Below are 23,261 nucleotides of genomic sequence, written 5' to 3'. Positions count from 1 at the left end.
TGGGATAGAAGTGGACAACAAAACAAGAAAAAAATACCTACTTCATCTTTATGTCTAACACTAGAAGAAACCACATTTTTATTTAGGAAAAAAAAAGTGCATCATTCTTATTTAGAATAAGTGTATGATACAGAAAAGCCATAAAGTCATGCCATGCATATTTTAATTGCAGAAGCAGTGTCATTTTAGCCAGGAAGACACTGTAAGAACCAATATACTTGTATTGCATAATTTACCTTTGGGGTTTATGAGCAATCTGACAGTGGGATTTCTTTTGTTTTGTCCTGAACAGTATGTCCCTGGTACTGCAGTCAGACTGAACTACCCTTTACTTGTCCTTTTCATTTGAGCTTGACAACTCTAAGACAAATTATTCTAATGAATGACTCCAATTGCCTGTCAGCTTGCCAGGAGATTATTAACAAGTTAAACAAGTGGGAAGTTTGTAAGTTTACCTGGAAATGTCTTCATCAGCAGTGAGCTCCTGTTCCATCAGTAAAAACACTTGTACCTGAAGATCAAATGCTACATTTTAATACCATTTTTTTATGGACTGTGACTCAGGAAAATGCTGTAGGGAGGTCTGAGTAATAAGCCTTGGAAGAACTGTTTGCAGCTTTTTTTCCATTCCTGGATGATGAAATAACCCCCTCACCTATGAGTGGACACTGGCACCCTAAAGCTCTTCCATCCCTTATATATAGCCTGAGTAGCACAGGGGCCATAAGAAACTGCCTCTTTTATGGCCAGGAAAGCTCCCAGAGGCTAATCCTCTCCTGTACTTAGAAAGAGAGCAAGACCTAAAGGAAATAAGAATAAAAAAAAAAAAAAAATCAGGTAACAGAGCAGTCAAGGTCAGGTGTGAATTCCCAGAAGTAACACCGTCCTGTCCACTGAAAGTAGTTCCAGCACTGTGGTAACTTGTGTTAAGGCCAGGGGATAGCACAGGAATCAGAGGGCCACACTGAGTAGAATAGATTTCCTAATATTTGTACTATTGACATGCTCAACATTAAATGCATCTATTGCCAAAACAATGCACGTGATCTTTAAAATACTTTATGTAGGTGTTGTCCCCTGTATTGTTTAGATCTGTGGTTAACTAAGGGTGAGGTTAGGCACCTACAGAGACCAAAAAAAAAAAAAAATTAAAAAATCACAGCAGTGATTCTGATTTGCTATCTGTGTTAGCCAGTCTCTTGGGAACATCTTGGCTAACAGGCTAAATGGACCACAGGATGCCCCAACCACTCTCCTCCATTCCCAAAGCTAAAACCCAAAAGAGTGCATCAAACAGCCAACACTGGAGATTCCACAGGTAGCAGCTCTGAAAACAGATGCTTATCCTGTCTTATTATGCAGAGTAAAACAAGAGAAAGAAGAAAGCTAGGTCAAGCCTTGTATAAATTTAGTTACAAAATTTCAGCCACAATGTGATTGGAATGACCATCAACTGCAAATACAACATGGACTCTGACTCCTTTACGTGACTTCTTATCCTCATTGCTGGAGGAAGAGGGCTGAATTGACCAGGAAATAGAAACAAGGAACACTGAGCAGAGCAAGAGTGGGAATAGTGGAGACAGTACACATATGAAGGTAGAAACTGAAGTAGGAGTCAGTAGGAAACAATGAGGACAAATGCAAATTTAATTCAGGAGACATCTGAACAACTTAAATAGCATAAGCCAACAGATACTCTATTTGGTTGCAAAAAATAGATATCAGGACTATGAAAATAAGTCAGCTTTCAGTTTGTGTCCACTGTACATTTACATGCACAATATCTGGAAGAGATTTTCTTAAAAATGTTGAGGAGGAATGAGGTTGTGTCTCAAATTTGCACCAGTCTTGCAAATCATGAATGCTACCTGCAACTCACCAGTTCAGTGATCATGGTTGGCCAAAGCGAGGTAAGGTGCTGTGGAGACATTCTTAAAAGCAATACTCTGAAAAACAGGAACACTTGGGAATGAAGGGTGGGCACCTGTGGCAGACGGAGGCTTTCTACCAGCCTTTCTGAAACAAAAAGCCAAGAAGGTTTCCTCAGTTCAGAATAATTTCAACTAGCATTTTTCTCCTTCCCTTATTTACTCTCAATTTTTGCTTTGCCACGTTTCTGTACTTTTCTACAGTTTTATTCTGTCAACATGAAAAACAACCACTTTCACCAAGCAATAAAGAAAAATGAGAAACCTCAAAACAGTGCGGTTGCATATTTTGATTAAAGTTCTCCACGTAAATGCAATAGTGCATCTGGGAGTTTTGCTCATCTTATGCAGTTTCACCCATTACAGAAAGAGGAGTTAACAGATTCCAAACAACACAGCAACAGCCTGAACAGCTAGGATATATTATTATTACTAAAAGGCTGCATCATCATAGCACATGGGACATTACACAGGGGTGATACGCTCTTATTTAACCATAACCACCTGTAAGCATTCAACATATACAGAGGCAGATATATAAAGAAATTTTTCAGTCAAACCAACACATGCACTTGGCAGTTCAGACCAGTAAAACCATCTGATATTCTGAACACAGTAAACCCAGCTACTGGGAAAAAAAAAACAACTTCAAAGAATAAATCCTGGAACAAATGAAACAAGAAAGATGATGCAATTTACTTTCCATATAGAAGAAGAAACTAAAGTGTCCACCTTGGTTGCACTAAAAAACAATTATCTAGACACTGCTGCTGTAACCATTTGCATCATCTTAGAATATAACCAAGCAGCTCTCATTCCCAATCACTTAATGTAAAAGGTCACTGGAAGAGATATTCTTCAGTGATAAGCAGGACAGGTAAACAGAGCAGCAGAAAATACAACTAGAGAAGTCAAGAATTTAAAACTTCAGGGTCAGCCTTTCTATTTATCCCTAGTTGATAGGTGTTTATAACTCAGATGTTCATATGAAAACGCACATTGTGGGTACCCAAGGACATTGATCAAGGTATAAAATGACAGATCAGTGAAATAAACAGGATAAAAATCAACTGGTAATCACAAAGTCTGTGTGGTTTCTACTCATTTAAGACTGAAAATGGTCTAACCAAAATCTGCAGAAAATTCACATCCAGCCACAGAAACAGTACTGCACAGTGATATTCCAGGGGACAAATCTACCTGTTGTTACCCTGTCATACAAATACTCCTCAGTTAACATCAGAGTCAGAAGTCCACTAAATGATACAGTATTACTGACCTTGTATGTCTGGAAGGTATTTCTGGTATTGGTCTATCTCACTACTAAAAATTGCAAAAGCAAGTCTCTTCAGGAGCATAGCACGTTGTTCCAGCTCTACATCTCGGTTAGCAAACAGATTGAGTGAACTACTCTGAGCCACAGCCACTCGTGCTGAAAAAGAAAATATATAGTGCAGAGATGAACTTCAAAATTTCCTTTCTGTTTCACAGAAGGCACAAATAACTCTTACTTTCCTTGTATTAATGTAATTTGAAAGCAGATGTTAAGAAGATGTATGTTTTGCAATTTGTATTTTTAACCACAGTGATTTAAAATACATGTTGAAATAAAACTTTTATGTATACACAATAGCAGCTGGGTTTGGAGGCTTTTGGGAGGGAGTTTAGCCATTTTTAAAAAAACACAATTTGCAGATATAGATGCTGAGAGGTTTGGAATGTGCAGAAGCAATTTCTCCTTAAGCAGAGTTAGTGTCAGATCTTAAAAAAACCAACAACAAACAAACCCAAACAAAACAATAACAACAACAAAAATCCACCCCCACCCACTCTGCTTAATCAACTTTGGCATATAGGCAAAATTCATTGTGTGCCAGGATGGTCTCAGATTCTCAAATCTCAAAATTATCTTAGTTGTGGTTCTCCAGAAACAAGTGGTTGGTGAAAACATGAAGAAAACTGAATAAATCAAACAGATTGGAATTAAGTGTTGAACAAATGTTTTCTTCAAGATATTTGTTTTCCCTTTTTTTACTGTTTCCCTTGGAGCAAAGTCACTACATCAATAAATACTTACTCATCAAATCTCTGAATGTGGTTTTATCATGTGTCATCAAATTATCCATAATAGCTCTCCAACTAAAAGAGGAAGATTGTACACAAATCAGAAAAGCAAGAAAAAAGCAGGAATTTACAGGAATATTTTCAGAAGTTTTTTTTCTCTTTTAATTCAGGCTAGGGCTTGCAATCCAAGCTCTCTGCTACGCAGGTACCATTTACTTGGTGCGATTTGATCTGAAACTGTAACTGTACTTTACAAACCCCCTTCTCAAAGAAAATAAGGGATGCCATCCAGAGGGACCCTGACAGGCTTGAGAGGTGGGCCCGTGTGAATGTCATGAAGTTCAACAAGGCCACGTGCCAGGTCTTGCACATGGGTCAGCGCAATCCCAAGCACGACTATAGGCTGGGTGGGGAATGGATTCAGAGCAGCCCTGAGGAGAAGGACTTGGGTGTGCTGGTTGATGAAAAACTCAAAATGAGCTGGCAATGCGTGCATGCAGCCCAGAAAGCCAACTGTATCCTGGGCTGCATCAAAACCAGTGTGACCAGCAGGTTGAAGGAGGTGGTTCTACCCCTCTACTCCGGTCTCATGAGACCTCACCTGGAGTACTGCATCCAGCTCTGGGGGCCCCAACATAAGAAGGACAGGGACCTGTTGGAGCAAGTCCAGAGGAAGGACACAAAAATGATCAGAGGGCTAAAGTACCTCTCCTATGAGGACAGGCTGAAAGAGTTGGGGTTGTTTACCTGGAGGAGAAGGCTTAGAGCAGCCTTCTAGTACTTAAAAAGGGAGCCTACAGGAAAGATGGGGAGAGATTCTTTATCAGGGAGCATAGTGATAGGATGAGAGGTAATGGTTTTAAATTGAAAGAGGGTAGATTCTGATCAAATAGAAGGAAGAAATTCTTTACTGTGAGGGTGGTGAGGCACTGGAACAGGTTGCCCAGGGAAGCTGTGGATGCCCCATCACTGGAAGTGTTTAAGACCAGGTTGGATGGGGCTTTGGGCAACCTGGTCTAGTAGGGGGTGTCCCTGCCCATGGCAGGGGGGTTGGAACTAGATGATCTTTAAGGTCCCTTCCAACCCAAACCATTCTATGATTCTATAAAATGTTAACCACTTTTTTCTCATAAAAAAACCAAAACACACCACCACCAAACAACCTTAAATTGAAAAAAGCCAGTTGTGCATAGAAGTATACCTCAGATAAGCAACTTTGACATTTCACATGGTAATCTAAAACACAGAGCACTCCTCTATTTCTCACTACAGAGTTCTGTTGGGAAATTTTGGTCCACATTACACATAGTCTTGTGTAATGCCATACATAAAATTTGTAACAGCCATCGATATAAGCAGGAAGAAGAAAGTCTTACTGGTTAACACACGAAGCATCCATCTGGAAGAAACTGGAATCCATGAAGAGGTCAAATGCTTCCTTTTTCCATGCTCTCCTTGTATATTGATACCCACTAAGACTGCTTAATAACTGGACACAGGCTCGATAGCTGGATGCATTGTGAGCACTAAACAAAAAAAGTGAACATGAAACAATTTTGAATTGTTGCTTTATAGAAAGTTTGACAGACATTTAATCCTTGTCATGCCTATTTCAACTTAAGTGTCACCCATCAAGTTTCAACCAGCTGTAGAGTCCTACATCAGTTCAATAAATTGTAAAGATACCTGTGATTACGGAGGTAGGGAACAACGTAGTGCATAATATTTACAAGCAAAGGAATAACCCTCTCTTTTTCATCACTGTAGAAAACCATATCCAAGAGATGAGCCAAAACCTGCAAAAGGAGAGGAGGAGATGTTATCATGCACTCTCAAATTGCTTTTTATCTACTATTCAGCATTTTTTTGTCTAACGTCCTTTACTGAACATTCAAGTTTATGATAGAAGTGATCAAATTTCAGGAACTATACAAAATCCAGAGTATAAAGATCCCACAATTTTTAAAGAAACTCAGGTAAAAACACAGAAGCATAAGCTCCTGGGCAAAGCATTCTACAGAATAAGCTACAAACAACAAAAAAATAATTCAAAGATTGGTAGTTATTATCAACAGTAAATAACACACACTGCTAATAACACACACAGTTTGCTATCAAAAAAAAATTTCCTATACTACACATCTGAAAGGCCATGCTTTACACCTCATCAATCTCACTGAATCTTTATAACTAAGTTAATAACAAAGTTTTAGATATTGTTACATGACAGGAACCAGCATCCATTCATATCAGTGTTTCCCATCAAATCTCTTTCCCTGAGGTTCTAGTCCAAAGCTTTGAACATCACAAAATTTTATTATAAGACAGTATTTATTACATCTGAGGAGACATTTACCTCAGAAAGTAAGGTCAATGCATGGACACTATATACAGATGGAGTTATGTTTGAAGTTTCCATTGCTGGAGACAACATATCTAAAAGAAGATAATAATAAAAAAATGTCCAAAGTTAGTTTTCTTAAGCCATATTTACCTTACAAACATATTGTAATAGCATACATTTTGAAGATGTAGACTTTGCCAGATACACTGTGTAAGATACTCATACTTGAACAATACTGAAGCATTAATGTATTCAAATATAGTAAAGCTGTTCTCTCTCTTCATTTTGGCCTCATAATTAATGTTTAAATTAATTTGTTTAAAAAGAAAGATGAAAATGAAACTACCTTCAACATCTGATTCTAAGTTGTTTCCATCAACCATAATCTTGGGGGAAGGCTTAACTTCTAAGTTTCGTCTTAGCCAAGTAGTCTGTTCTAAGGAAGAACCAGCAATTGCCCCAATGGCATCCACTATCTTGTGTGTTACATCCTGGTAGAAAAAAACCAAAAAATCCCAAGCATTTTAAGAACTTTGTGCAGAAGGGCTGTATTTGTTGTCCTGATGTGTTTTTGTAGAAAATCTGTATAACTAATTAAGTATAGAACTGCTTTCAAATCACTTCTCTTCTATATTATCAGTGATTAATAACTCCACAGAAAAAAATGAGATCTTTTTCAACAGATTATAAATAGTACTAAGTAGAAGATACTAATAAGTCATTTCAGACAACAGAACTGATATATCAGATAACTCTAGTACATTCAAAAATTTATTGTTCAATATTTTCCAGAGACATACATACAAGAAATTTCTTACCTGGAGATCTCTTTGATCTTTCTTATTCTCCAGGCTTGGGTTTTTCATAATGAACTCATTAAGAACACTGAAAAAAATATAGAAGTAGATATGGATTTTCTTTTCACAATACATTATTCAGTAATTTTAAGAGTTAGGACAAATCTGAAGAGATTTATGTGTACAGTACTTATTTACTGTAGTCATTGCTACTTATCAATATTCCAGAAAACATCCTTTCAAGTTTCTTACATTAAATTTTGATCATACCATAATAGTTTATAACAAGCAATTGTTTTATTAGAGTATACACAAAAGTATCTTTAAAGACTGTTTACTAGGGAAGATAAGTTCCAGAAATTCAAGGAAATAGTTATCAAAGCTTTATACAGAAAATCATATTCAACATTTTATTTCTAACACTCCATGAACAGCTTTCACGCTAGGAATGAATCCTTTCTAATGGGCTGCAAATCTACACATACCTAGGAAATAGTCATTGTAGTTATTTTCTAAGAAAAATCAGAAACTTAAACCTACTGTTTAAAAGAGAATGAATCGCTCAAATAATCAGTAAGGTTAGATTGTGGCTTATATCATACTATAATATAAAATTTAATATAGGTAACCATTCCTCAAAGAAGAAACCCACATAACTCAGGCAATAGTTCTAACTCTCAAAAATAACCGACAGATTTGAAAACATTGTAACAATTCAGTATGATTTCACACACCTGTATTTGAGCTTATTTAGAAATTGCAAATATCAAGAGCACTTACCCAAGTATGAGGAATTGTCCTGGAGCTGGAAGACCAACCTGGATGGAATCTTTTAAGAGAAGTAGCAGTGCTGCCCAGCTATCTACTAAGCTGGTCACTGGAATCCTAGAAGAGAGCAGCAACGGCAATGAAAACAGCATCATCTCCCTCAGGTATTCCCCATTTTCCTTCTGCCTCACAATTCTCCTATCAGATACTGTGAATCAACAGTCATACAGATTCTTTGAGTTTTCATTTAATATTAGGTGACTACATCATGTCATCAAGAAAAAGAGGAAGGCTGAAGAACAATGTACTTGAAAGATGTGCTTTTTATTCTAAGGTTGGAGTGGTACCAATGAGTTTCAGCACAATTCCTCCAAGTGATAGAGGAGCCCATGAGGAGAGGTGCCATGCTGGACCTTATTCTCACCAATAAGGAGGGCCTGGTAGGGGACGTCAAGCTCAAGGGCAGCCTTGGCTGCAGTGACCACGAAATGGTGGAATTCAGGATCCTCAGGGCAGCGAGGAGAGCACTAGGCAGGCTCATTACCCTGGACTTCAGCAGAGCAGACTTTGGCCTCTTCAGGGATCTGCTTGGTAGAATACCATGGGACAAAGCCCTGGAAGGAAGCGGGGCCCAAGACAGCTGGCTAATATTCAAGGGTCACCTCCTCCAAGCTCAGGAGCAATGTATCCCAACAAAGAGGAAGTCAAGCAAATCCACCAAGAGGCCCCCGTGGATGAACAAGGAGCTCCTGGGCAAAGTCAAACAAAAAAAGGAAGCCTGCAGAGGGTGGAAGCAAGGGCAGGTACCCTGGAAAGAATACAGAGGAACTGTCTGAGCAGCCAGGGATCAGGTTAGGAAAGCCAAAGCCCTGATAGAAATTAGTCTGGCCAGGGATGTCAAGGACAACAAGAAAAGCTTCTATAGGTATGTCAGTGAGAAAAGGAGGATGAGGGAAACTGTGGGTCCCCTCCAGAATGAAACGGGTGAACTGGTTACCCAGGATATGGAGAAGGCTGAGGTACTCAACGACTTCTTTGCCTCAGTCTTCACTGGCAAATCCTTGAGCCACACTGCCCAGGTCACAGAAGGCAGGGACTGGGAGAATGCAGAACCGCCCCCTGTAGGAGAAGATCAGGTTCGAGAATATCTAAGGAACCTAAAGGTGCACAAGTCCATGGGACCTAATGAGATGCGTCCATGGGTCTTGAGGGAACTGGCGGATGGAGTGGCCAGGCCACTCGCCATCATATTTGAGAAGTCCCCCAGTCTGGCAAAGTTCCCACCAACTGGAAGAGGGGAAACATAACCCCCATTTTTGAGAAGGGTAAAAAGGAAGACCCAGGGTACTACAGGCTGGTCAGTCTCACCTCTGTGCCCAGCAAGATCATGGAGCAGACCCTCCTGGAGACTATGCTCAGGCACATGGAAAATAAGCAGGTGACTGGTGACAGCCAACACGGCTTTACTAGGGGCAAATTGTGCCTGACAAATTTGGTGGCCTTCTATGATGGGGTGACAGCGTCCGTGGATAAGGGAAGGGCAACTGACGTCATCTACCTGGACTCGTGCAAGGCATTTGACACTGTCCTGCACGACATCCTTGTCTCTAAATTGGAGAGACATGGGTTTGATGGATGGACCACTCAGTGGATAAGGAATTGGCTGGATGGTTGCACTCAAAGAGTTGTGGTCAACAGCTCAATGTCCAAGTGGAGAACAGTGACGAGTGGCGTTCCTCAGGGGTCAGTACTGGGACCGGCACTGTTCAACATCTTTGTCGGCGACATGGACAGTGGGATCGAGTGCACCCTCAGCAGGTTTGCTGACGACACCAAGCTGTGTGGTGCAGTTGACATGGTGGAGGGAAGGGATGCCATCCAGAGGGACCTTGACTGGCTGGAGAGGTGGGCCTGCGCGAACCGCATGAAGTTCAACAAGGCCAAGTGCAAGGTCCTGCACGTGGGTCGGCGCAATCCCAAGCACAACTATAGGCTGGGCGAGGAATGGATTGAAAGCAGCCCTGAGGAGAAGGACTTGGGGGTATTGATTGATGAGAAGCTCAACATGAGCCGGCAGTGTGCGCTTGCAGCCCAGAAAGCCAACCATGTCCTGGGCTGCATCAAAAGAGGTGTGACCAGCAGGTCGAGGGAGGTGATCCTGCCCCTCTACTCTGCTCTTGTGAGACCCCACCTGGAGTACTGCGTCCAGCTCTGGGGGCCCCAGTACAGGAGAGACACGGAGCTGTTGGAGCGAGTCCAGAGGAGGGCCACGAAGCTGACTGGAGGGCTGGAGCACCTCTCCTATGAGGACAGGCTAAGAGAGTTGGGATTGTTCAGCCTGGAGAAAAGGCGGCTCCGGGGACATCTAATTGCGGCTTTCCAGTTTCTGAAGGGAGCCTACAGGAAAGATGATGAGGGACTGTTTATGAGGGAGTGTAGTGACAGGACAAGGGATAATGGATTTAAGCTGAAGGAGGGTCGATTTAGATTAGATGTTAGAAAGAAATTCTTCCCTGTGAGGGTGGTGAGGCCCTGGAACAGTTTGCCCAGAGAGGTTGTGGATGCCCCATCCCTGGAAGTGTTTAAGACCAGGTTGGATGGGGCTTTGGGCAATGTGGTCTAGTGGAGGGTGTCCCAGACCGTAGCAGGGGGGTTGGAACTAGATGATCTTTGAGGTCCTTTCCAACCCTAACCGTTCTATGATTCTATGAATTAAGATCAGCTTTACTTGGGCAGGGAGCAGATTTCCTGCAGGGTTTTTGGGTGGGGGAAGAAAGGTGATGCAGAACAAGGCAACTTACAAAATAATTCCCTTTTTTATGACACCTACAGTTCAAAACAATTCTTTCTTCACTATTTATATTACACAGGCTATTTCTCATCCTAGGGATTATAAAAAGATGTCAAGTATTCAAATTTTCCACCTGCTTCTTGATGACAGAAATAAAATTTAACTTCTTGTCTTACCTTTGAGTATAAGCATAGAAAAACTGCAACATGCAGACTTCCAGTGACAGATGTTTCTAGAAAAAGATACGAAACCTGTGTCATCAGGAAGAAGAGAGTGACTTCTTTTTCCTCACTTGCCAGGGCAAAACTGACAATGCTAAAATGTTACTGCAGTGTCTGAAGCTCTAACTTTATTATGTAACAGGCTATTACGAATGTCCATTTAGGCACCTCTCTATAAAGTTATTCTTCTCTTTTTTTAATTCCCTCTTTTCCCCACTTCCCTTTCCCACTTGAAAAAAATCAACCTGATGCCAGGGTATGCACCTGTTTCCCTAATGTACTTAACGACTTAAGGAGGTATGATTTCCCTCCAAAAATTTATCCCTCTACTAGATGTTCTGAAAATTTTCACACTGTACTGCTCAGCTTTGTGAATGAAGTATCCACATCATTAGTGTTCTAAGCTCCAGAAAGAGGACATTAAATAAAACAATAGCATCCCTACTGTTTTCATACCTTGTCCTTTGCTATGGCAGGAGGCTGCTTCAAAACTTCTTTCACTGTTTGTATAACAGTCTCCGTTCTCATAACACTGATAGAACGAACTAGCTCGACCAGTAGAAGTTGTTCTTCACCTGCTGTAGGAATAACCTAAAAGAATCAAATGTATGTCACAGATTATCAACACAGACAATGCCTATGCCAAGATTAAGGCAGCTGGCCTCATGGGATTGAAATGTTAGTAACTGACAGCTCATCTAGAGACTTGGAATCACTTATTCTTTTCCTGAAGAATTCAGGAAGATTATCCCATTCTAATATAAATTGGTAGCTCCCTGACAGTACAGTTGCTAATTAAAAATATAAATATTCTCCATATTTCATACTATGTATTTTTTCACTGAAATATCTGAATTTTCTCCTTACTGCTTCTAAATCACTTAAAGCTATTATCACTACTTGAAGTGACCACTGTAGTATAAACATACCTTTGTCCTAGAAGCATTTTTATTCTGTCGCCTTTCATTCCATACAAACGCAATAGCAGCCATGAAGTGAACACCATGATTCATTGAAATTGGACCCAAAAGTTCAAGAATCTGCTGCCTCAAATTCTGAAATGTGGAAGCAGAACACATACACCTTTAGATAAGTACCTCAGAATTCTGTTCAAAACAGCTAGCTATAAAGCCATACTTACACGGTAACTATCACTAACTTTTATAAAAATGGAAGGATGCATTTAGAGGGTTCATAAAGGTCTATTCTACATCTGGTACTCTTCAATCATTTTATTCATGACTAAGACAAGGGAAGATAAAATACACTTGGTAAATATGCAAATGGTAATGAAGTGGAAAGCAACTGGTAGAAAGGTACAGAACTAAAAGTGATCTGACAAACTCAAAAAGCATCCTGAAAAAAAGATAAGCTGTAATAAAGGCTTGGTCTTTGCATGCAAAGGTAGGGATAAACAACTTTTGTGATTCAGGATGAGAAACTATTTAGATAGCGGTGCTGCAGAAAAAAAAAAAGGTCATGGGATTATAGAGGATCACAAACTTACCATGATGACTTTGCAAGGAAAGGGAAAAGAGCATTCATAAATAACAACATCTTATGAAAGACATTAAATGTTTCCCCTGGAAGAAGATACCACATACCATGTCCAGTTTTGGACACCTTACTTCAAGAAATGTACCAAAAACTGCCGGAAGTCAAACTATGAAAAGAAAAAATTAGTGCTATGGAATATAACCTACAAGAAGGTGCAGAAATGGGTTTGCATATAGTCAGGAGACGCAACAGTTATCAAATGTCTACAAGGTAATTAGGAAGAAGAAATGAAGATGATGTTCATGTCTGCCACAAATAGTGATAGACTTGCTCTGTAGCAAGTGAGATAAAGATTAAGAAGTAAGGGTGGTGGGGAAGTCCTAAAAGAGAGGACACACTACTCTGGGAGACTGAAATATTCACTGTTGAAACTCTTAATAACATGGGTTTTAAGTGCATCAGAAGTTACTGAGGCATACTTGGGTCAAGAAATGTATTTCCTGAGCTGTCGTGTTGACCTGTTTTCTATGACAGGAAAATTTCAGACAAAAAGTGCACTTTCTACCTGTTTTCTGAAAGCCATTTTTACCTTGGTGAGAGATATTTCATTAGGAATTGCCTAAGCTTGCAAGAAACTGCTACATACGATCCCAGAGCTTGACTATACACTTTATACACTTGCCAAGAGTGTGGTTACCAAAGCAACCTAGTTGTACTGAAGCTTAAAAATCTTGTTTATACTTTAGACACACAATCCTGTGGAGTTGCACAGTTTCATGTGTTTTTAACCACATCCACCAACTCCAAGGCAGCTACAAAAGCATAACCTGAAAGCAATGAGCTGAAAAAATAAAATAACCTATCCTGATACTACACCGAAAAAGCTGAATTCAGACTGGACTTTTTTTACATACAGGACATGTTGAATGCTCTCTTGAATACTACAGATTAAAGAAGAGCTGGGATGTACAGAAGAATTAATGTTTAACAAGAGTACAAAAGCTTATGCTTTTTTTTTCCACAGAAGCAGCATAATATTATAGGCCATCAACACATACAGACCCCCTTCCTTTCAGTGAGTAGGAAACCCAGTGGGCAGTACAAACAGGACCACAGATACTGTCTATGCAGAGACATGGACTGTTACAGAAGTTCTTTTTTATTCCTTCAATCTGAACGACAAAGGCTGAAAAGGATGTAACACAGCACCATTACAGTATCTGATAGTATTCAAATTAACTGAGGAAATATTATTTTTTAGAATAGAATATTTATAGAATTTAAATGACAATTTCCTATTTAATAATGTGAAGTATAAGTAGTTTGAACTGCTTCCAATAAGAGGGCTAGGCAGCATTCTCACTATAGTCCTATCTGACCCCTTCTCAGGTTCTCTTCTTTACCATTACTAGCTCACTATTTTCTATGACATTTCCCAGTGCACAGTGACATCACTGTACAGGAATTGAATAAGGCACTAGTTCGTAAGTGTCTGAGTACTAGAAGTTTTAAGAAGGGAGTTCTCTCTTAAGATTTTACATTACATTTTGAGGCATAAAAGGGTGGCTTACATTTTTTCAGAACTTTTTCATTTTCTTTGTAGAAAGCAAAGAGGCAAGACGTCTTGAATTAATACACTCAAGTTTAAAAGCAAATTCAATACCCATTTATAAAAGCCTTGTTGTGGGGTGGGTAAGTAGATGAGGACAAAGGTATTAAAACTCAAATTTACATTCAAGGGAATGGAATTGGATTTAGTTTGACAAAGGTATTAACGAACAACTTAAACAGTATTATCCCTGATATTCTGACCTTTGTTGACCCAAGATTAATAGTGGTAATGGATGCAGCAGCAGCAGTAGTTTTCTCCGAAGAATCTGCAAGGTGAAGGATGCTCCACAGCAAAGTCACGGAAGACATGATCATATGCAAGATAGATAGGATCCCATTGCGTGCTTCAATCAAGTGCTTCTGATCTACATTAACCAAAAGCTAGTGGATTTGAACAGGAGAGAGAAGGAAAAGCATTAAATATCTACATAAATAGCATAAGTAAAATAGTTTAAATTGAGACTTAACAGGCATGGAAGCTTTCAACTTTAACACGTTTTCAAAATAGTTTTTCAATTTTTTTATAGTACATACGGGCTTTGAGTCTATTAAAAATAATAGTCAAAGAATCTTTTGACTCAGTTGTACAACATCAAATGTATTCTGAACATGTGAGGCCTCATGTCTACAGCAATCGATTCTGTATCATCTGCCTATACCTTTGCAAAACAATTATTTTGGAATTTTAAGTGTAACTAATACTCTAGGCAAAATTATTTACTTGCACAGACAAACACTTTTCAGTTACTTTTAAATGAATGGAGAGCAAAGGGGTATAACAACAACAACAAGGCAAAACCAAGATTGCAGAGAGAGCGGGACAAAAGTTTTCTTGCAGAATCTGGGCCAAATTCTTAACAGAGACTATGCTCACAATATCAGACCTAAAAACATTGCTTGACTAAAAAGACAAATTATGAATATACAGAAAGAGCAGAAAGAGAATGTTTTGACATATTGCAGGATGAACACAGTCCAGCCAGAAAGTAACAGGACAGGCATCGGTCTGGAAAGTTCCACAAAACAAAGCCAGCTCTAAAAAGTGGCATTTTGAAGGTCTAAGTTAAAGAATTCCTACTTTAGTTAGTTCAGGGTAACTAAAAGCCCCCCAAAACCAAAAAACCAAAACAAAAACTCCAAAATCTAAGACTATTATCTTAATAGAATAATTAGTAGAAAATTGTTTTTTCTGTTTGAGAGGTGCATGTTACCAATAAAAAACCCATACGTATAGCTAAGACAATATATTTGGTATTTCTCCCCACTCAGATGTTTGTATCTGCTAATATAATCACCGTCCTTCATTTGACACGTACTGCATGGGAACCTCTCAGACACCCAGATAAGTTTACCTGATGATATTGTGTAGATGGATCCAGGAGGCAGTAATGAATTATTGTTGTGATCCCTTCTAGTAAAGTAAGAACCATATCTGGGGGAGTGACTGATGCCATCCAGAGAGGCCTAAAATACGAGATTAATTTTTTTTTTTAAACAGGTTAATCTGGTTGTAAGGTAATTCAACACAATCACATCTGCTTAAAGAGATTATACACCTCTACATAGACATACCTATTATCAGATAATCCTGTTTCATATTTATACTGCTGAATTAAATTATCCAAGTTCCTGCAGAGTTGAAGAGTCACTGAAACCACCACCCTTTGAAGAACTTTTCCCATGTAAGGCAACGTAGAAGTGATAAGGCCAATCCACTGGGGATGCATTTTACAGGCACAGTGCTGGTGTAAAGCTCGTATCACTGCGCAGAGAAACATGCCTTGGCAGGTTATTGGCTGGGAATGTAAATACTGAAGAGAAGTCATCGGCTGCTGGGGACCAAGGTGCTCCAAGTCCGTTATGACAAAGTCAAAGCCCGTTTCATTTTCCTCAGGCACTGTCATTACTCTGTGTTCCAGCACAATCAGTCGTTGAAGTACTTTTAAAAGCTGTGACTGCAGAGTACTACCATTGTCAAACTCATCTTCAGAAAAATTTATAAGGCTGTCTTCAGAGAAACCTTCTTCCACAGCCACTATGTTTTTTCCAGCCATTTTCTCACTGTGCCATTTCTGTGCACTGAAGATAGAAGATAGCAGGCAATGCAGGATCACTTTCTGAACCTTGCACTTGGACAACATGTCTGAAATAAAACTAGGAAAGCCCTTTGCAGAGCTTTCTATCACTTTTGCCAATTCAGCAAAGAGAAGTGTCAGAATTTCTATACTCATCATTTGCATATTACGGTTTCCTAGTAGATCTTGTGAGGTTACTTTAACGTGAGTTGGATAGTGGCTCCGCATATAGTATAAACACAAGGAGATAAGAATTTCTATGTACATAGAGCTCCGAAAATTGTGGTTAGAATCAACTGGGATGTGACTATAGAAATCCTTGCCCATAACAGATATTCGATGCCTGGCTAGAAGATTCTGGAGCAATGAAAGCTGAGGAGTGTATGCATTGTTGACACTGGTAGTGGAGATAGCACTTACAAAAGCTGAAGGATTTGTCTTCAGAATTGCTTTAATTGCAGAAAAAGCATACAATGTCCTTGAAGAGTCATACAGCTGGAGATAAAGCAGCACGTGTTGATACAATGGATGGATATTAAAGTTGGGAGATTTGCGCATTCCTGGGGACCCCACATCACTTTCTATTTCTGAAATTTCTCCTTCTCCACAGCTGTACCAGTTTTCTAAATCAAGACCATCACTAAAGAAGACGTTTGTTTGCTTAAACTTTTCTGTTTGTGCTTTCTTCTTCTCTTCATCTTTCTTTTTGGCTATTTTCACCTTAGGTTTTGCACCTGGCTGCTTACCAGCCTCTTTAACAATTGTTTCTTTTTCTGACATTTTTTCTGGTAGCTTTCCTTTAAAGCTGAACTGAATACTACTCTGGCTTCGTTTTCTGGACTTTGATTCAGTGGAAGCAAGAGTGAGATCAGAGAGGGATTGCTGGCTTTCTGCAATACAGGGTGAAGAGTTATTTCTTGAAATTTCATCTCTCAAGCTCTCAAGTCCAGTCTCAGTTGAGGCCGACAGCAATTGGGAGCTGTCATTACTAAGCAAACTACTCTGGCTACTTTGAATATTTTGATCTCCATTTTTTGTCACCTCTACAGAGTTATCCAAAGGACTGAATTTACATGAAGTATCCTCAGAGTGTGGATTATGTTTAACTGGTTCAAGCTCTTCTCCGAGATCACTTACGACTTTGCATATAAGATCTGTAACCACTTGCTGCACAATTTCATCAGGCGAGTCTTCTCTCAGAGTCTGAGAGCTATCTTGAGCACTCAAGCTTTCTGTCTCCACTTCATAACTGATGTTGTCTCCCGTAGATGACTGAGAACAGCCAGAGTCAGAACTCTGCAGTATTTCAACTTGATGGTCAGGAAGGTCAAAATCAGACACAACCATTGGTATGGTCTCACTGCTGGTACTTAACAAGGAAAGCCTGTCACTCAGAGGGTTGACAGTCAGGCTGAAGTTCTCCATTTCATCCATAGCAAGTTGTTTTTCATTGCCTTCTTTAGGTATAATAAGTTGTCCTTGGCTTACAGGCACATGGGAAAATGCTTAAAGAAAACACAAAAAAAATTATACACATAATATTTTGTTCTTCAGAATAAGAATTTGGAATTAAAATTTAGAATTTAAACTATTATCGAGAATTCAAATTATAAAGACACGGTAAATAGTGTCTTTCCACTTCACAGCAAAAAGTAAATAAATAATGTTAATATGCAAGTGACACACATTCACATAACCAAAGAAAGATTATTTTAGCAGTAGACCTTAGCAAAACAACAGAATTCTCCCATGAAACCTTATGCAGTCTTATCTGCTTGTGTTTTCATAAACAAAGAATTATTAGTATGTTACTAAAATTAGACAATACATGCAAACACCTTCAAACCTTATCAGTATGTTTTCAGGTAGCCCCACATCAGTGGTCCTAATTCATAAAAGCATTTCATTTCTTGGTTAAGCTTCAAGTCATATTCTTAAGTTCTACTGAAGTTCAGTAAGATATAAGAAAATGCTCTGCATTAAAATACTTGCATATCATCTTAATTTGAGAACAATAAAACTTCAACAATACTTTGGACACCCAAACTTGAATTAGAAAAAACATGCACAAATGCACATATAAGTGGTAGCTATTCCAGCATTTTGTTTTGTGAGTTACCCTCAAAAATTTCTACTCCATTTTTAATGTTGCATGCAAATAATAAAGAAATTAAATAAGGAACTTCCTACAATCTTCTTGTGTACATACCATCAGCACAGCTAAACTTCTGCATAAAGTGCTTTTCATTTTCTTCTTCAGGGTGATAGGGAGATTTAGTCCAGTAACATTCAGCCTGTACTCGCTGAACAGAAACTCGCTGAGTTTTTGGATGGAGAAGCAGTAGAAGCAAAGGTTCAAGAACCCTTGCAATATCATGTCTTTGAAGCACTTGATTTAACCAGGCTTGTCCCACTGACCATGTAGAACCATCCAAGCTATTAAGGCTGTCCAGCATAATAAACAAAGATCTAGAAAAGTAAGAAGAATTAACCTAGCACAAATTCTACACTACTCACAGAATAATCTCATTTTAATCTGATATATGATAAATTTCATTATGTCAGTACATACTTCAGTGTCTTCTCTGTATAAAACAGTATTTTCTTTGGAACCTAAACTTTGCAACCTGAAGTTTTATATTTTAGTCTAGCCTAATGAAGAAATGGCCAGGAAGAGCTAGTAATAAAGTCAGGTAAGATAGTTGATCTAATAATAGCAGTTGTATAGTCAGTTCAAGTATTTGTACAGCTACTAGCATAACAAGCTTTGGTTGCCTACTAAGTGCTAGCGCAGTACAAAACCATAAAACTTTAAAAGCCAATTCACACAGATACATGGAAAAGGGAAGAAAATTTATTCAAAGGTCTTTTCTTCAAGAACAAAGAGAAATATACATGAAAATTCAGCACTTCCTGCTGTCATTATTTTCTTCTTTTAGTAGTTTTAGCCTTTAGAATCCTTTCTAGACTTGGGGAAAAACAATGTATGTATTTGACACTGTATTTTACCAACTGTTTTACATCCTTCAGTAGTACACATTCATAAGCTCTTAGCTGTATGTACAGAATTTATCACCACTTCTGCAATAAGTGACAGTATGAAGCCAAAGAAATAACAACCTTTTTACTCTACTGCCTATAACTATGTTTCCTACACTAGGAAATTTAAATAAACACTTTTCCACAACATTTGTGCTAGCTGAGGAAGACCAGACTAGTTCAGTGTCCGGATCATTCAGTTTTTTCTAAGAAGGTAGTCTGATACCAGAATGCAAAACAGAAATCCTCTGCTCCTTGACATAAATGGCATTTTACATAAAACACACAGATTAAACAAAAAAACCTTTTGATATCTTAGCGCTTACTTGCAATTTTGTTCTTAAGTTTTCTTAGCTTTACTGTTACTTTCCATTTTCATATAATTCACTTGTGGGTTGACTTGTCTCTCCTGCTTTTGTTTTTACCAAAGCACAGCAAGAACTCAGATACTACGGTCAATATACACAAACATTTGAACCACAGTGATAGTCATGGAATCATGTGACCATTCCTGCCCTCCTCTTTACAGATACCAGAAAAATTTACAGCTTACATAATCATCAATGTGAAAACATTTTTTGTCTAACAAATGAATTTCTTGTTCTCCTTCCTTGCTCTCACAGTTACCCGTAGTTCTCCAAATTCTAAGCACTCTATACTGCCAGTATAAAGTAGTTAAAGATTTTGAAGCAAAATTATTTCAACTGAATCATGCTTGCAGTCACCAACCTGTCAAAGGTACGGCCAAAGGAAGACGACTTGTTAATATGAAGGTCACGGGTGAGATGCCATAGCACTGCAAACTTTGCATGAGCTTCCATTCTTACTTTCTGTGGACCAAATTATAAGTTAGATCTGTCAGAATACAACAGCCTCTGATAAGAGCTGGATTTAAAAAAAAAAAAGGTATATAGCAGCTTAAAAGATATAGTGAAATTATTAAAATTAACTTTTTTTGACTAGGCATTCAAATCCTATTTTCTAACATTAAAAACAGTAACAGGCAACAATAGGCCTCTGCGAGCAATTTAGTAGCATGAAAGGATTCTCCCTCATCTTGATCTTGGCTGCCTTAGTTTCAAAGTTTAGCTTGAAAAAGTTTTAAATACTTAATATGATAGCTTGAACAATATTTTACCCTCACAAGTTGCACATCTCTCTTTACAGTGAGTTTATCTATATCTATTGAGGCACTAGAAGAGATCATAAGAGAGCAGGAAGAAACATGCAAGCTTTTCAATATGAAAACTCAAGCATACAGAGGCAGAAAGAAAAGGCAGAGAAAGAAGAGAAAAATTTTAGAGATAGTGTCTGGAATTATGGGATTAAACACAGTATCCATGGAATAAGGGAATGAAAATAAATTGGCTAGAAAGAGACATAAGAATTTTGTAGCTAGATATGATGTAGATAGAGTTCATCACTAACATGAGAAATTTAGTTCTGGAACTTAATGAGTTTTATTTGGACAAATAGGACATGCTTACTGCCCAAAGGACTTCTAATGACTAGTAATAATATGCAGAATATTTAATGGTGAAAATGGTATTAAAGTAATAATTTTTACACCTTTATCTCTTTACTGTGGCTGATCAAGGCAAAGAGTTAATCCAGCAAGGTTGTAAACAATAGTAAATGCCATGCTACAATACAAATACATGGGTACATGTATTAAAAACAACTTTACCCAAGAGACAAGGAAGCTACTAAGCAGTTGTAGGTGTGAACAAACCAAACACAAAACGAGGACAGTCATACTGAATAAAACATCAAAATTACTTTCATATCCAGTCAGGGCTTAAACTAAATTACTAGATGATAAGCAGAGACAAGAGGATGAACATTTTCACTTGTTTGTTCTTAAAATATATACATATAGGGAATGAACAGGTGTCTTTACCTCCAATCAAAATAAGGCCAAACCAAAAACCATTAATACCACTGTGACAACCTGGCATTCTTCCAGACTTAGTTTACAACATACAGCTTAAGAAGCTTTGCAATAGCTAACAGAACCAATATCTGCCACAATAATGAAAATTTTACGTAAAAGCTATAAAAACTGAAAATAACAGAAAGGACACAAGACAGATCACATCAAACAAAAACCAAAAGAAAAAACAACCACCAAATGAGAAAAAGCAGCATTCTGGACAGTAAAGCCAACATGACATTTATTTAGAAAAAATGTGCTTCTCACAGGAAAAAAAAAATAAAACATAACACTGCTGCAAAATATATACATTTACACAAAACAATTCACTAACATGTGCTGAATAAAGAGTAAAAATACCAATTCTCAAACACACAGAGATGACTCCATGTAAGCCCTTGCAATCCATGCTGGGAAGATGTAAGAAATTACTGTTTTCACAGTAAGGTTGGCAGAAATGAGCGAGTGCCACATCCACAGTCACAGCAGTTCACAGACCAGCCTAATAAGCGAAACTATAAATCATCAGCAGTTTTATCAATATGCCAAGCTGTGAACTGCAGTGATTGACAGACTGGTTCACATTCACTTCTGTTGACCTGGTTAGTCCCTGGTAGAAAGGTAAAAAGGGAACTGCTTCTGAAGTCGCACAACTATGAGTTGCCAGAACATGTAAGCAAGCAATTCCCTATCATCCATTCTGTTGAGGCTGTGAAAACAGTTCATGTATCTGAAATTTAAAGCATTACAAAGGCCTCAACCCAAATGTCAAATTAACAGCCTCTAGCTGAAACAGATTTCTAGAGGAGGAGAAAAGAAAAAAGAAAAGAGTACCTGTCATGACAAGCAGAACTCCTACTAGCAATGGTAAAAGATAAGCACGTGCTTTATACATTGGGAAGCAGAGCATAACTTTTGATAAGAGATGAAGTCTCCTACATAAATATGTTGCTGAATGCTGAAAAGCCCCCTTTGTCTAGCACGAAAATGCGGAGGCTCATCCACCAAGCTGGGTCATGAGCAAACATTATAACCAGTGGTAGCAGAACAGGAGACAGGACAAGTGACAAAGTAATAACAAGAAACCAAACACTTATCAGAGGCAAAGAAGCAGCTCTCTGATCACTCGAGAGGTTCTGCTCAAATTATAGTCCATGGCTTCTGACATGAGACACAGATGGAAAGTAAAGACCTTAAAGAAAACAGTAGCCTCAGTGACATATTGCAAAGAGATGCACAGACAACTCACAACCCAGCTGCCATGGCAGTCAGAGCAGAGTAGGCAAGCACACCTCCCACAAAGACACAGAAGCCCAGAAAACTGGCAATTGCTGTTAGAGAAGTGTATTAGTTGCCCTCTAGAACTGGCAAACACAGCAGAAAGTCAGAATTCAAATCTTTGAAGGACAAGTAACTAGAGAAGGGCCGCAGGAGATTGGAGAGGAATTATACAGAAGTCTCTTCATCAAAACTATCTAGTTATTGCAGTTCCTCCACTTCCCAATAGGGAAAAGGAATCTCACAGAAACACTTTAGCTGGAAATAATTAACCAAGACAAGTGTCAGAAGGAGGAGCTCAGAAATATGTAGCACAGCTCTTGGCAGCTGGAAATAAAATAAAGTCTCATTAATTACAAGCTGCTCTTTTGTCTTATATTTACATTAACTCTTACAAAAAGAACCAGAATCAGATAATATATAAAAATGGCCAGAAAGACAAAAAAACCCAACAATTCACTGCTGCTGCTTAAAAGAGAAAGGTAATTAAGGCTGAAGCAGCAAATTAATAATATCAAATGCAGCAGACTCATAAGGATGTGTCTCACAGAAAGGGAAAGGAATTGAAAACAGATCTCAGACTGTAAAAAGAAGGTGGTGACACAAAGAGAAAGGCAGTAAGGACACCTCAGCTGAGAGAGAGGGGAAAAAGAGAAAGCGAAAGGATAGAAAGATGAAGAGGACCACATGTGACTGTCTTAAAGAAGCAAGCCAACCCCACTACCAAGAAAGGCAACAGAGACATGGCGATGACAATAACAAGTGCTTAAATTTGATGGAGTTGTACAGGTAAAAAAGAGTGGTTAGGACAACTGGAATGGGATCTATAGTCAATTACTACCATTACAAACACTTTTGATAGGTTTGTGAAACACCAAGATGTCATGAAAACAGGGCTCAACTACTACAGAC

The 23,261-nt window shown here is 38.6% G+C and overlaps 1 protein-coding gene across 10 annotated transcripts in view; it reads right to left on the bottom strand.

Annotated features, from left to right (window-relative positions):
* Window positions 1–23,261, bottom strand: part of DOP1A (DOP1 leucine zipper like protein A) — a 68,552-nt gene that overhangs the window by 6,903 nt on the left and 38,388 nt on the right. For 7 of the 10 annotated variants that reach the window (XM_054821902.1, XM_054821907.1, XM_054821906.1 and 4 more), the window contains 18 exons: window positions 19,868–19,964; window positions 18,309–18,568; window positions 15,597–17,604; window positions 15,377–15,488; window positions 14,226–14,405; window positions 11,846–11,971; window positions 11,373–11,507; window positions 10,872–10,927; window positions 7,917–8,021; window positions 7,158–7,224; window positions 6,686–6,830; window positions 6,352–6,431; window positions 5,682–5,791; window positions 5,372–5,521; window positions 4,009–4,070; window positions 3,211–3,363; window positions 1,883–2,019; window positions 456–511 (listed from right to left, as the gene is read on the bottom strand). In XM_054821902.1, coding sequence (XP_054677877.1) covers window positions 456–511; window positions 1,883–2,019; window positions 3,211–3,363; window positions 4,009–4,070; window positions 5,372–5,521; window positions 5,682–5,791; window positions 6,352–6,431; window positions 6,686–6,830; window positions 7,158–7,224; window positions 7,917–8,021; window positions 10,872–10,927; window positions 11,373–11,507; window positions 11,846–11,971; window positions 14,226–14,405; window positions 15,377–15,488; window positions 15,597–17,604; window positions 18,309–18,568; window positions 19,868–19,964 — 4,039 coding nt within the window. Of the gene's footprint in view, window positions 1–455; window positions 512–1,882; window positions 2,020–3,210; window positions 3,364–4,008; window positions 4,071–5,371; window positions 5,522–5,681; window positions 5,792–6,351; window positions 6,432–6,685; window positions 6,831–7,157; window positions 7,225–7,916; window positions 8,022–10,871; window positions 10,928–11,372; window positions 11,508–11,845; window positions 11,972–14,225; window positions 14,406–15,376; window positions 15,489–15,596; window positions 17,605–18,308; window positions 18,569–19,867; window positions 19,969–23,261 lie in introns of those variants that run through there. The other 3 variants (XM_054821901.1, XM_054821909.1, XR_008576561.1) reach the window with 2 other exon arrangements.

Source organism: Grus americana, chromosome 3 (assembly GCF_028858705.1).
Source record: "Grus americana isolate bGruAme1 chromosome 3, bGruAme1.mat, whole genome shotgun sequence".
NCBI classification, from domain to species: domain Eukaryota; kingdom Metazoa; phylum Chordata; class Aves; order Gruiformes; family Gruidae; genus Grus; species Grus americana.
The sequence above is the reverse complement of the archived record's forward strand: the minus strand, read 5'-3'. Positions and strand labels throughout refer to the sequence as shown.